The sequence below is a fragment of the Coturnix japonica genome, chromosome 9 (assembly GCF_001577835.2).
Source record: "Coturnix japonica isolate 7356 chromosome 9, Coturnix japonica 2.1, whole genome shotgun sequence".
Taxonomy (NCBI): domain Eukaryota; kingdom Metazoa; phylum Chordata; class Aves; order Galliformes; family Phasianidae; genus Coturnix; species Coturnix japonica.
In genome coordinates this window covers 10751289-10765630 of record NC_029524.1, presented here as the reverse complement: position 1 = coordinate 10765630, position 14342 = coordinate 10751289, and the positions used below count along the sequence as shown (strand labels likewise).

Below are 14342 nucleotides of genomic sequence, written 5' to 3'. Positions count from 1 at the left end.
GATGGCCACATGTTCCCAGCTTTCTGTCACTGGCCAGAAATCTTTCTGTCTCCATATTTTTAAGTATCACATTAATGATCTGATATGCAGCTCTTGATTACATCCATTCCGGGTAGAAGATGAGACGTGGCAGCTCTTGGTGATTAGAGGAGCATCTGTCAGTTCTTATTTCTCTCTTAATATTCATGCTATAAATAACTGTAAATGTTTGTATGTAAGTATATATTTCTAGGATTTTTTTTTATTCACTGTGTAATAATTATGCTGACTCATATTGCTGTAGCCAGGTTTACTGTAGAAGAGTGTACGATGGAAGGGAAAATACTTTTTTAATGCTTTGAACTGATAAAATCTCTCTGTTTCGTCATAGCACAGTTGATCTAATCCAGCTTTCTTTTCTGTGGGCTAACGTCCTTCATTCTACCATGCCCAGTGCAAGATAGATATTCAGATTGACAGTATATTCCTACACCAAACCCACTGGACAGAATGCAGATAGCATGGGCTGTGCTGCTCCGGAGCTGCGTGGGTTCTGCCTCTTCCTGCATGGAAGTGACCCTCTTTAGATGCTAATTTTCATGTAGTCTTTGGGAACTTAACTTTTAAACCTTATCTCTTTTTAGAAGGACTGCTTTACAATGGGCTGCTAGAGTTAAAAATACGTCAGTATGATTGTATCAAGATAACTCCTCTGTACATGCTTTTTGTTTTTTATGGAGGTGAGGGTTTGTTTCGAAAACAAGGGTTAAAATGCAATAATGCATCTGTGACATTAGGAACCAAATAAGCAATGAAATTAATAACTTTTTAAAAAAATATTTATTGTGTTTTTTAACTATTATTTCCAACAGTGAGTACCTTAACACTGTGGTTTCACAGTGCTCATTTGTGGCAATACGAGCCTTTAACAGATGAATGCAAAGTATTTCAGCCCCATTATGTTTGCAAAGGTGGAATAAAGCAGCAAATATCAGAGATACTGTAAAAATACAACAAAGTTTAGGGATAGTAGGATTTCACGTAGGAGAAAAAATGACTATAACCTTTCATAGCCGCTTTTTAATAGTCAGATGAGTTTTGCCATCTATTCAATAATTTGTGCATCGCATTGATTATTTATGCCTAGCAAATTGACTGTTGTGTGGTGGTTCAATGGTGCTCTTTAAATAGCGTGACAGAGTACACTACATGCAGTCCTGGCTAAAACAGCGTTCACTGCTGGGTTGTTTTTTTTTTCCTACGACCATAATCCAGAAAACAATAATATTTATAACTTCTTCAGGAGGCAATATTTTGGTTTGTTTTCCCTTCATTTTCTCCCATTAAGGACTGTTGTGTTGCTAGCTTCATGACTGGTTACTTTCATGACTACAAACGCTATGGTGCTACAGATGACTGTGAAATGGGAACGCTCAAGCTAGCTGATCTAACCAGGAACCCCAGAATGGAAATACATCAAAATCGCCTTGTGCAGCCAAAGCAGCCTTTCCTGCATCAGCAGCAGACGCTGGGCTTTCATGCATCTTTTAGTTCATCCACACTGCCAGCCTCCTCCAAACACAGAGGAAAATTTACCAACCTGCGTGATAGTGTAAAAAAGAGTCCTACAAAAAGCACAGCAAAAGTTAAAGCTGCTAGTGGTTGGGTGTCTGATGGCTCGTGCTCTAACTGTTACTTAGAAAAGGTACGTATTGCATTAGGCACTTAGAGATGTGCAGTTTTGAAAGATGTCATGCACTTGTAAAATGAGATGAGGTGAATGTGATGCAGACTGTGGATAATATGTTGTGCTTCTTTCTGTAGTTTAACCCTGCTGTTACCTTTTTTTCCCCCACATATTTTATGGTTAGCAGTTAGAGTAGTGATTAATGAACTCCACTTGGCAAAGGGGTATTTCTAGTCTCTGTTTTCCCATTAAGATCATTGCACTGCATGCAGTGTTCTTTTCAGATAGTAACTTAATGAAAGGGAGGAAGGTATGGTTTGCTTTAGTTTTGTTCTCCAAAACGTTATCTTCTGATACTTGAAGAACAGCAATGTCATGGAATTTGATCTGGTGATCTGCTTTCAGGTGTGTTTGGTGCTTTGATTCATTTCAGGTTAGTTGGCATTTCCTCACAGAAAGTGTTACTGTGTATGTTGGTTAAAGATGAGAAAATTGGAGTGTTATCTTTTCACAAGGTCTGGACTTTGGTATTAGATCTGGGGATATCTGGCATAATTTTAATTAGCTGTTGAAATGCATTATTAAATTTGTTTTTCTTAAGCGTGCAACTTGTAAAGTTGATTATTTTTTGACTTATACACTTAGAATGTCCATCACGTTATGTTGGTACCCAACAACATTTCTTGTGCTTGTTGTAATAACATAACTTTTTAATGCAGATTTTCATGCATTTATTTCTGCTGTCAGATTCACTTTATGTTAGCATTCAAGACGTGTGCTCATATATATAATATGATGTAGTCTGTCATAGATGTGCTACTGTTTGTTTACACATTTTTAATTAGCACACTTTTATAGTGTAGGTAGGTTTCTGTCCATTTAAAGCAGAATTATTCAGTGTTGTAGTCAGCGATGTCTTAATTTTGAGTTATTTTGAGGGTAATCTTTTGTCTTTGAGATTAATTTAATGTATTGACCTGACAAATTCCTAAACATTATAGATGTTTTCTCTGAAATTCCTAGGAAGGAGAGTGCTGAGAGTGATGCCTTGGGCTGTTGGAGCCTGTTCAGCTGCTCTCAAAGATACCATCAGCACATAACCATTTTCAGGCTGATTACATGCCATAGTGAAGTAAAATTAGTATTTTTCTTCCCTGATTAAGAACTTTCTAGGTTAGAAACCACATAATTTCTTGCACTGCTTGGTACTAATTGGCAATCCAAAGTGACCAGGTGAGGTTTTTTGGGTGCAGTGTTAAGGAGCAGGGCTAGTTCTTCTGTTGGCACTGCACTTCCCCACTCCAAGGGAATGTAGAAAAAACAGATGCTGAAGGTTGCTTGGGTTCCTCTCTTTCTTGGGTTATGCTGTATCTTCCTTTCCTTGCACCATCTCTATTTCCTCATGCATGTTCTTCATACATACAGCTTGCAGGCCTTATATCTGCAGAAGTTCTGTTCTGCTGCTTCACTTTCAGGTGCATTGAAGGGTGTTGGTGCTGGGAAAGAGAGTTGTGAAGTGTCTGCATGCCCACTCTGGAAGAGGCTGTATGCTGAGCACTAGCCACTAGCCCTGCTCTGGAAAGGAAGCGAAGTAGGCTGAGATGTGTCTGGTGACACGTGTAGCACATGCAGACCTATGGCTGCATGCCACTGATACTGTGGAACATGAATGTCTTACGGTCGTGGTACCTACCACATGTGTGCAGGCCAAATGTACGTTGTCAGCATATAAGCCACTGTCGGTGTTACAGCCCTCTTTGCTAATTGAAACATGCCAGATGCTGCTTTTTTGGCTGCAGATGTCTGCTCCGCTAATTGTCCTTGTAGAGCTTCGTTGTTCCTGTTGTAGTTTGGGCTCTGATCACAGCGGTGGTGCAGTGAGCATCTTGGATATGGCATGTTATTGTCTTGTAAAAAGTTGCAACAACTTTCTTGTCCCTACTGCCAATGCTTTACCTTTATGCGTTTCAGAAAGTGTTCCCTTTGGGGTGATTTTGGTGGGTGTTTTATTATTAGCTTCTCGCTTTTCTGAGAATGCCTGGCATCCTCCATCCTCGCAATCCCCACAGTTAAATTTCATGTAGCACTGTGGTCTGTATCAAAAGTCAGGGTAGTGGGATTGTATGCAAAGAGGGGGTTCTAAAATGTGTAGTTAAATTAGCCTATCTGAAATATAAAACGGCACTAAAGAAGCTCTTTGTAAGTCCTGTAATTGAATAATTAAAAGCTTTACTTAAATGGTTCAGATGATTTTCCACTTGTGTGGATTGTAAGTCAAGCAGTAAAATTCAAGTAATTCAAGATAAGTATGTTTCAAGGCTGGGCTTCCTCTCTTCTCCCTTTTCTTGTCTGCCCTGTGGTAGCCACAGTGCCTGCAATAGTTCCTGTGCTCCACAAAACTGCTCATATTTAGGTGAAGACAGTCCTGTCTCAACCTGGTTTTGCACATCACACATTAGGGGAGGAGACTCAGTGGGAATGTTGTCAGGCAGCTGGGCTGAGCAGGGTGGGCTGCTAAGACAAAGTGGATACCAAATCAAATAGCATTAGGGAGAAAACAGTGACCGCGCTAACAGCTCACAAGACTGGAGCTTTAAGGCGCAAAGCGTTATGAACAACACCAGTTTTAAAAGATTAATAATAATAATTAGAATTGGAACTGGTTGGGAGAGTTCTTGAAATGATTGGGAATGAGAAGCCCAGAGAGACAGGGCGTTAGGGACTGAGAGAGAATGAAGCACAGAAATAGAGCTACCATCAGTATGATAGATGCGTGCATTGGTGTACAAAGAAAATTTCTATGGTATCAGTTACTTTGCTGAGCCAAAGAGCAGGTAGTTGTGTGGTCAAGGACTGTGAATAAGATGGGTTTGTTTTTCACCTTCTCTTGTACCAGGAGTTATAACTGTAAAGGAGGACATTTCTAACCTGTTCGTGGTTACCTATTTGGCCCTTGCGCTGTGTTTTTATATCTGACTGTTTGATTAATAGGAGTTCTGCTCTGCTCACATTGGTGAAGCTGCTTGTTTTGGAGCAAGACAGATTTGAAGAGGAGGTTTATTTTTGTGTATGTGGGCAAAGTAACTGCTGAAGCCATTTAATTTGATCTGTCCTCTAAAGGTTGCACCATTGATCTCCTGATAACTGGAGGTTTGTTGCACGGAGCATGCCCTACATCTTTGGCAAAATGTGTTTTTCTAGACCAAATTAGATTGTGGTACCCCTTTACTCCTGTACTTAAGCACACAAAAGATGTTACTGCAGTCCTTGTAAGCATGGTTAAATAACATTAGTAATAATCTCACAAGAAATCAAAGGTACCTTGTTCTATCATCTTCCTATCACTGCAGTATTTTTCACAAGCTGTTAATTTTAGGTAGACATGGAAAAAAAATCAACCAAAACACTGAAATACCATGGCTGTTTTTTATAGGGGTTACTTCTCTTGGGTGGCATTTGGTTCCTTTAACCTTTGCTATTACTCTTTATTTTAGTTATGCTATTCATATACGTTGCTTTGTATTTAAACAAACAAACAAACAAACTGAACTTTAAAAATGCTTAATACTTTTATGTGTGGGGGATTTGTTTACTTTCAGCATGCAGTAATTTCATTTTGTTGTTATACTTCTCATTTTTTCACAAGAATGTCTTGGAACAACCGAGTTGCAAAGAACTTTGATCTGTTGTTCAGTTTGGGATCCTGATGGTGGTTGCCATCAGTTTATGTTGTTGACAGCTTGTTGACAACCAGAATGTTAGCACCTCAGAATGATTTGAATCGGTGTTTTGCCCAGAATGCTATTTGTAGCCTTGTTCCCTTGTAGCTTATGTGTCAGTAGCTTTCCTGTTTGAATTAAAATGCCCCAGCCCCAAATCCTACTCGGCCAAAGATGCTATGCTGTATATTTGTATGGTAAACCTTTATAAAGATCCTTGAAATGATTAAATGAATCACTGTTAAGGTCTTTCACCTGTTCAAGGTGAAGATTTTCTTAAACTTGGGCTCAGTTTGGAAAGCCAAAAATATTTTTGATTTTTCCCATTTATCAAAAAGGAATTTAGTTCTGTGCTATCAACTTCAGTCTTTGTATCCCTTCTTATTGCACATTTGAGGGGCTTGTGCTGTGAAATCCGCTCATAAAAAGATGAATTCCATCCATTGATGTGAGCAGGTTTTCCTTTGTACCCCTGAAACCATAGTACCCTGCTTTGCCAGGTGAGTAGTTCGGTATGAACAAGTGATGTGGATGTGCCTCACTTCTATGGACGCTTTGGCATGAACATGTTGCTTTTTGTCTGCTTTCAACTGTGGTTACAGTCTCCAAATCACTTTGTTTGTTCAGATTCTTTTAAAATGTATTAAAGTCTTGCTTTTCTGAAAATGTTTTCCCAGCTTTCCTTTTGACATGTTATTGGTGATTTTTAGCCCACAGAAGCTGTTCCTTCCTCTTCTCCCATTGTCCCTGTGATCCCTGTCCCACCAGTCCCTGCTGAGACCACTGTCATCCCATCCACCATACCACAGGTTTTTATTCTTTTTTGTTGTTTTTGATAAATTTGTTTTGCTCTTATTTATATGGTTTATTTCATTCATTTGTTGAATTTAATGTTTTGATACTCTGGCTGAGGTTTTAAATGAACTGAGAGATAGTTAAATTAATAATGCAGTTCTGTTTCATCCTGGTTTTTGTTTTATAGCAGACTTTAATCTGTTTTTAAATGTATGCATTTTATGTAGAGGAGTATTGATAATTTTGTGAAATAACTACAAAAGACACCCCAAAAGAATGGGAAGAAAATAAAGAATTGGGCATTTGGTGACCCATACACCCTGACTGATGTGTTAGTTAAATTATCATTTCATCTCATACACTCAGTGTCTTTCATTGATTTTGTTGTTGTTTTTTTTTTCCCTCCTATTCTTTTCTGTTCTATTTCTGTTGTTGGTATCAATATAATTGGGGCACACTAAGATATAAAAGGTGTTTTTTTTGTTGGTTTTTTCTTTTTTTGGTTTTTTTTTTTTTGGTTTTGTTTTGTTGCATTGTTAGAAATTGAGTTTAATGATTTAATTCATAGACTGAGCTTCACTTCTTGTGTGTCATCCTTTAGGTCTCTGTGTAAATTTTACCCAATCCAGTAACATATCAAAAGGTTTTAGTCTGTTCTTAAATACAGCTTCAATGGATGGGTGTTTACATGAATCTGTCACCCATATTTTTCTTACCAGGCAGACCAGAAATGTGATTAGCATCAAATCTGTTTCCTTCTTTTGGAGGGATTCTATCTACATCACATACAAGACAGGCAGACCAGGGCATACAGGGGTCCTCTGCTGTCAGATTTCATGACTAAAGATAGTTGAGTCTCCAGTAACATTTACTTTCAGGGTACTGCCAGTAAGCTAAATTGAATTTAAATCATCATAATAATAAGCACTAACATATGTACTAATGTGTATATTTATACTTGGAGAATATAAATATATATATTGTTTTCTTTGACACTGCTTAACTGCCACTGCCTTGACAGTCTTCATATCTGTTGACTGGTGCTGGCTTACAGGTAGGACAGTGAGAACTGAGCATTCAGTGCCTCTGCCTGCTGGGTGCATACAGGTGCCTGCAGGAGTTAGCTGTAGAATCCTGCATCTCATACGTAACTCTAAGCAATTAGAATATACCATAGGAAATTATCAACTTTGCTTTTGGCAGATGCATTTTTGTGAAACAGATACATTTTCTTACTTTGTTAGTCACTTCACCCCTTAGGCAAGCCCAAGTCTGCTTGTAAACAAACTTGTCAAATGGCTTTTAAATATTTGAACAAGCCCTGGCACTGTAGCTCCGAACTGTTGGGTAATTTGGAGAAGTCTTGCATAACAAACCAAAATACCAGATCTTCTTTCCAAAAGCATTTGCTATTTTGAGTTAGATGCTGCCCTGTGTCTTTGCAGTGTCCACCCCTGCCTTTGGAAATGGCTGGCACAAATCTTTTCTCCTGGATTCCTAATTGCTCACTGAATGCACTGAATAGTCAGGTTCTTTAACACATTAGATCGTTTTTATGTGCTTTGTATCATGATACTGGTAACTAACACTTGATTTAGGTACTGAATAAGGTCTGTCTGTGTGTATACTGAAAGAACTGCTATGTGAGAAAGGTATTTGGTGGCAACTGGACAGACTCATAAGTGTCATCCATTTTGTTTCCTTTTTAATAGTCAGCTCTATTAACTAGTGTAAATACATTTTGATTTTAGTACTTATGAAACACTATAGGCCAAACTTCTGACACATCAGCCTAAGGGCAGACTCCCAACTGGTAATGATAGTTTATTTTCACCTCAGTCCCAGTCAGTCCTTTGGGGCTTTTGGGGGTGGAATTGTATTTCTCAGAGGTAGATTGTTGTAATGGTAATGAGGCTTTTGTAATTTCCATGTTTTTTGTAAGTCTTTGAGTGTATTTAATACTAGCTTTTTTTTTTTTTTTTTTAAATAGATATTTAAACTGAGACATATGTTTAGATACGTGCATACATGCATGTACACACAGAAGTATGAAAAAAAGATTAAGAATATCTTAATTTTAAAGATGAAAAATATTTATACATGTTAAAAAAGCTTTATTCAGCTTTAATGGAGTTAAGATGAATTTTGTGTTGTGTCACTGAGGTTGTGCATCCCATACGAGACTTAATACCTCAACATTATTTGAATAAGGTCAAGAATGTATTTCCACACATCTGTGAATTTTCTTTGTTGTCCTTAGACCAGGCTCGATGCCAGCATTTCCAGTAGATCTTGGAAGCTCCTCTCTGTGGAAAGGGCCTCTAGTTATATCAGAAAGAATGCAGTCTCTTATCATTTCTCTTTTTGTGTTTGCTGTTAGGATGAGGTCTAAAAAGTGTTTATATGCTACTCGGTCTCTAATATATCAAAAATTAAAAGAAATCTGCATCTGATTTTAAAGGAGATAATCAGTGCAAAAGTAAAAAATCTATTTCAGACTGATTCAGGTAAAATCCTTCAATCTGTATGGATTTTCTTTCAGCTGAAACTGCATTTTTCTCAGAACGTTCTCAATAACATAAGTGAATTAAAATGTTTATTCTACCAGTTCCTGGCCAGCAAGAATAGCTATGTCATTTCCTATTTCTATGGTAGTAATCTCAATATTCTTATAGCCTATGAATTGATAACAAATTTCCAACGGAAGTCCGTGCTGCTGTGCCATTGCTTTCACATCTGCGTGTGGATCTTCCCTAAGTTTCCTTTTATAAGTTTGCGTTTTGCAGCTTACAGTTCTGTTTTGAAGCAAACAAAAACAACACAAAAACTTCCTTGTAGAAAGAAGATGGGATCAAAGCCAACATTAGTATTCAGGATACTGGTTTGTGAAGCAATTCTAAATATTGCATCACAAATAACTGATATTGCATCAAATTATGGCATGTTTACTTTTTTTTTTTTTTTTTTTTTTTTTTTTTTTGTCCTGAAAATCAACGTGAGAGACAGAATTTGTACAAAATAAATAAGCTCAGAGTGTGTCTTTGGCAGGCAGGCACTTTCTACAGGCTAGAAGCAAGTGTTTCAGAAGAGTCCATTTTAGGGACTCTTAAGCTAAGGCTGCCTTTTAACAGTCCTCTGGGAAACCTGGTGAAGCAAATATTGTGTAATTACTGCTCATGTTTTCTCCTGTGTTGTATAATATATGTATTTTTTAATTTTTCTTTTAAAGGCCAACCCACCTCCAGTTCTGGTGAATACGGATTCTTTGGACACTCCAACATACGTAAGCATACACTTCCTTTCAATTACAACTTCATATAATGATAGTAGTTGAGATCTGTTGTTATTGATCAACAATGTTTATCTTACCTTATAGTAGATGGATTTGTGAACTCCCCTCATAGTTAGTTGAAATTCTTAAAAAGCTCTTTTACAAAAAACAAACAACAAGAAAAACACCCAAAAAAACATCTGTAGACTGTAGGGGGAATCTTGTGTGTGAGTACTGCTGTGTGACAGTGCAACACAGTGCAGAATCCAAGTGATTGGATGCTGAACCCCTGACATCTCAGTGGACAGTATATTTCTTCAGCTCCACAGGTAGATGCTTTAATATTTAATGTGCCGTTTCCGTTGCACTTCTCATAAAATGCTTCTCAATGCAGTGGTTATACTTAAGCTTATAGTGCTCTGAGTGTTCATAGAAATTGCTGGATCTGTGCAAAACATTAAGGTAATAAGTATAATTAGGTGGAGGCTTAAATCTGTTTGGCAGTGCATGGTCTGTGATGTGAACGACACTGGCAGGTACAGACTTTGGGAGCACTGGAATGCATGCATGTTTGACATAGGTGTCAATTTTCCTTCTGTTCCATGCACCCTGCTTCTGTGTTGTTTTTTCTGAACAGTGTTAATATCTGCACTAGCTTATATTTTGTTTTTCTAGGTATTAGCAAGTAAAGCACAAATGTATACTTGCTAAGTAAAGCAAAAAGAAGTAAAAAAAACCAAAAAAACCCCAACCAACCAAAAAAGGCAGGCAAAAGCACGTATTAGTTGAAGCAGAAGACAAAAGATTAGTGCAGTGACATAACTGGCTCATTAATGAGTCCTTATTATGAATTACATTGCCTGAATAAAAGATGACAGCAGCAGTGTGTGGCTCTTTTAGTGATGTGTCACAGATGGCTCAGGAAAGAATGCTGAAAGTGAGGTGTCTGCACGTGCAAACTACATTGGGCAGATAAGCGATTAATAAAAATGCTCTCATATTTCAGAAGACCTGTGCCGAGGTGTAAGTAACAGCAATGGAAGACAGAACTGACAGAGCTTATGCTTTGTTGTGTCAATTTGTTATCTAAACTACTAGTTTACAAACCCATAGATAGCTATAGCCTAAGCAATTACGTGAGTATAGGAGTCAAAAGATCCTGGAGATATCTTTTTAGGTTCCCACATAGTTCCCACTACATACATAGTGGTATGTAACATAAAATCTTATCTGTGGGGTAACCACATCATGAATCTGTGAAACATTAACTGTGAAAGATTTTCTACTAGTAGGAACAGAGCTCACTTGAATCTAGAAATTCATCAATGAAATATGTTCAAAACCAAAGCTCTTGTTATCTGAACTATAGAGCTGCTGAGGTTGGAACAGACCTGAAGTATCACCAAGTTCCAAGCCCCTGGTTCATACAGGTTGCCAGCCTCTAGATCAAGCACCAGCTCAGGCTGTGCAGCACCCTGCCCAGCCTGGCCTTGAGCACCTGCAGGGATGGAGCAGCCACAACCTCTCTAGGCAGCCTTTGTCAGAACCTCACCGCCCTCTCAGTGAAAGACTTCTCCCCCGATATCTAATAAAAATCTTCCCTCCTTTAGGTTCAAACCATTCCCCCTTGTCCTGTCACTATCCGAAGTACTAATTGGCCTTCACATTCATAGAAAATGGCTAGTCTTCCACTGTGGCTTAATTACAGCATTTGTGTCATATACTGTAATGTTTCATACAGGGAAATACCCTGCAAATATTGCTTGCCTCAGCAGACCCAAGATCATTTCAGAACTTCCAAAAGTAGGGCAGGACTGTGATTTTTATCACATCACGTACCCTTGCTCTTCCTGCGCTAATGCTTATTTCAGTAGATAAAATCAATTTGCCAAGTATATTGACTGGGGAACTGAGTAAAAGATAAAAAAATGATGGAGATTCTTCTTTACTCCCATTATCTAGAATATATTTTAAATTTGAGTTGCAGTTTTGTACTCAGAAATAGATGGCTTAGATCTATTGGACTTGTTTTTTGTTGATGAATAGGGAAATGATTATACGTCCTTGTTTATTTAAAAATAAATAAATAAAAAAGTCAGGTGCTGATCAGTCATCATGATCCATTTCACAGGCACTGTAATACTAGATGAATGATTCAGTTAGCACATGGCATTTTTGTAGATAATAGCTCAAGGACTAAGCTAACGGAAAAACGCCTTGATCAGGGTGGCTTCTTTGGTGTTGTTGTAGTAATGGATCCAGTTTCATGTATTCCGAAGGTCAGGACCCTTTCCTTTTTAATAGAGAAATATCATGTGTTAAAAACAGAGTATCTTTTCCATTGAACAAACTATTAGGACATATCATTTTTAAGGTACTGTGCAAAGAGAAAGATAACGATCTGTTAGGTCTGGAATGGATATGGGTTGTATTGCAGTAAAGGGAGATGTAATTAGAGGTTAAGAAAAACTATAGTGAGGCGTAAACGAGCCTGATAATAGACAGCCTGGAAATGATGGAGTCTTCAGCTCTGGGAGCTGAAATAAACATGAAATAAATTAAATTAAGTATGTTTTATAAACATGAGGAATGCTGTGGATGTGATCTTAATTTTGTTCAGGGTGAAGTAGGAGATAGAGAGTAAGACTGGAGAAGGTTCTTTGTAAAACAATTATAGAAATCTTATTTCTTATCTTGGTTAGTATTGCTTCCTAAAGTGCTAAGCCGTTATAAATGGTTAAGAATTTGGGCATTTAATTGTTGGTTTTTTTTTTAAATTCAGATATTTGTCACTTGTTCTGTGTGTCCTACTTCTGTAGGCAGCAAAGAATGGGGATATCCTTTCTAAATTGCGGGCAACAAGGCTTCTCTTTTCTTCATGGCTTACTATGGCTTGCTTGGAGTTTTTCTTCATCTAGCTTCATAAAACATTATTCTAAACTTTTCCAGGTTTAGTCCTGTTGAGATTTGTTGGACTTAAATGTATATGTAACATGATAAATATTGGCATAAATGATTGTTGAATGTTGCTTTCGAAGGGCTTTATTCATTTCTAGTGAGAAATAGCATAAAGCATCAGTCTTTGATTTTTCTCTGGTCTGTGAGGGATGATACTTTGAAAATACTGATTTCTTTTTTCATGCAATTTCTCCTTTGCACTACAACCCCTTCTTTTTTCTCACTTCTAACTTGCCGTATGGCCTGAGGAACAGCAAGAGCGCTTTATTCAGGAAGTCAGAAATAGGTTTCTACTTTACAGGTTCCATGTACAGCAGTCTGCCTGTGGAAGCTTTACATTTAAGCTAATACAGAAAGTGTCCTGATGATGCATGAACAGAGCAGTGTGAAAATTCACACTCCTGTGCTCACTGATCAGTGCCAACCAGCTGAGATTTGGTTTGGAATGAGCTGCCAGAATAGCAAATTGTATTGTAGAATGTGTGAAGTTCTCTAAGTCTTGGTTTTGTTTCTTTTTAGGTCAATGGCACAGATGCAGATTACGAGTATGAAGAAATTACTCTTGAAAGGGTAAGATGCTAAATGTCTTCCTGTACTTTGTTGTCATGCGGGGCTTATAACGCATAAATATGAAAAACCAACATATTTTAGTATCACAAACTGACAGTTCTTTTAACATTTTTTATCAGTTAGATGATATAAATTTAGTTTTATATTGAAACAGGTACAGTATTTTTTCTCAAGAAAAGTAGTAGATAATTTTTCCTCCTTCTACCTTTAGGGCAATTCAGGACTTGGCTTCAGCATTGCAGGTGGCACAGACAACCCACATATTGGGGATGATTCAAGTATTTTCATTACAAAAATTATAGCCGGAGGTGCAGCTGCACAGGATGGAAGATTACGGTATGACGACTTCCTGTATTGGGTTGCTAAGTGTTTATTATTGTTTGTCAAACAGTTGATAGAACATTTTCTCTTTGCTTCAATTATCATATTATGTTGCATTTTAAACAAGTTGAGCTTAGCAATTGCTCTCTTGTATGCTTGGTTTCATTCTGTGCCATATTTTTTCAGAGATACTACATATCCTCAATAGCCATAATTTTGTTTAAAGTGATAGAGTTATTCTGTAGCACCCCTTATTTTCTTATTTATTTATGGGATGACTACTTACCTACTAGTAAGGAAGTGTTCATTCACCATTAGATAGTAGCAAGTGATATTTGCAACTTGAAATTGCATATTAATAACAAACTGCTTTTATGAATTATTTGAAATTGTTTTTAAATATCAAGCTGTCTTTCAATAAACTCTTGTGTAACTGCATAGAGGAAAAATAAAACAAGAAAAGCTGTTTGGAAGCCTGGCTTTTTTGTGTCTTGTTCTCTGGAGAACTTGTCCCTACCTTATTTTGTGCAAACGCCTGATGACTTAAGTGTTTTAGTCTTATTAAGCTTATTTCAGGACTTTGTTTTAGCCTGTTTGGCACTGTCAGAAGATACATCTGGCAGAACTTAGGGACAAGTGGGTCAGACATTCTACTTACTGTAATGAGAGCTCAGTGTTACTACAGCAACACATTAAATGGAAAGAAAAGCCAGCACTTAAATAGCTTGTGGAAAGCAGGAAAGGAGCTCAACTTGTTCATATCATAGTTTAAAACTAGTGAATTCCCACTATATAATGCCCAGGGTATGACTTTTAAGTTCTTTTTTATAGCTCTAAATGAAAGGTATTTCGTACGAAGTCATCTTCAAAATTCTATCTTTTGTTTCATCTAAAGAGTATCCTCTGACTAAATATTCCATTTAGATATTTTCCAGTTATCTTTGTTTTATTTTTAAGCATCAATGTTTAATTTTATAGCGTTGTTTTGAATTACTTTAATTTTGAAGCAGAATCTATGTATCTGACTGTGTTAACGTGTCTT

General features: G+C 37.3%; 1 protein-coding gene across 30 annotated transcripts in view; it reads left to right on the top strand.

Annotated features, from left to right (window-relative positions):
* The window catches only part of DLG1 (discs large MAGUK scaffold protein 1), a 123572-nt gene that overhangs the window by 66667 nt on the left and 42563 nt on the right, over positions 1-14342 (top strand). For 19 of the 30 annotated variants that reach the window (XM_032446680.1, XM_015871631.2, XM_032446678.1 and 16 more), the window contains 4 exons: positions 6096-6194; positions 9410-9463; positions 12929-12979; positions 13191-13315. In XM_032446680.1, coding sequence (XP_032302571.1) covers positions 6096-6194; positions 9410-9463; positions 12929-12979; positions 13191-13315 — 329 coding nt within the window. The remainder of the gene's footprint in view (positions 1-6095; positions 6195-9409; positions 9464-12928; positions 12980-13190; positions 13316-14342) is intronic. The other 11 variants (XM_032446681.1, XM_032446684.1, XM_015871650.2 and 8 more) reach the window with 1 other exon arrangement.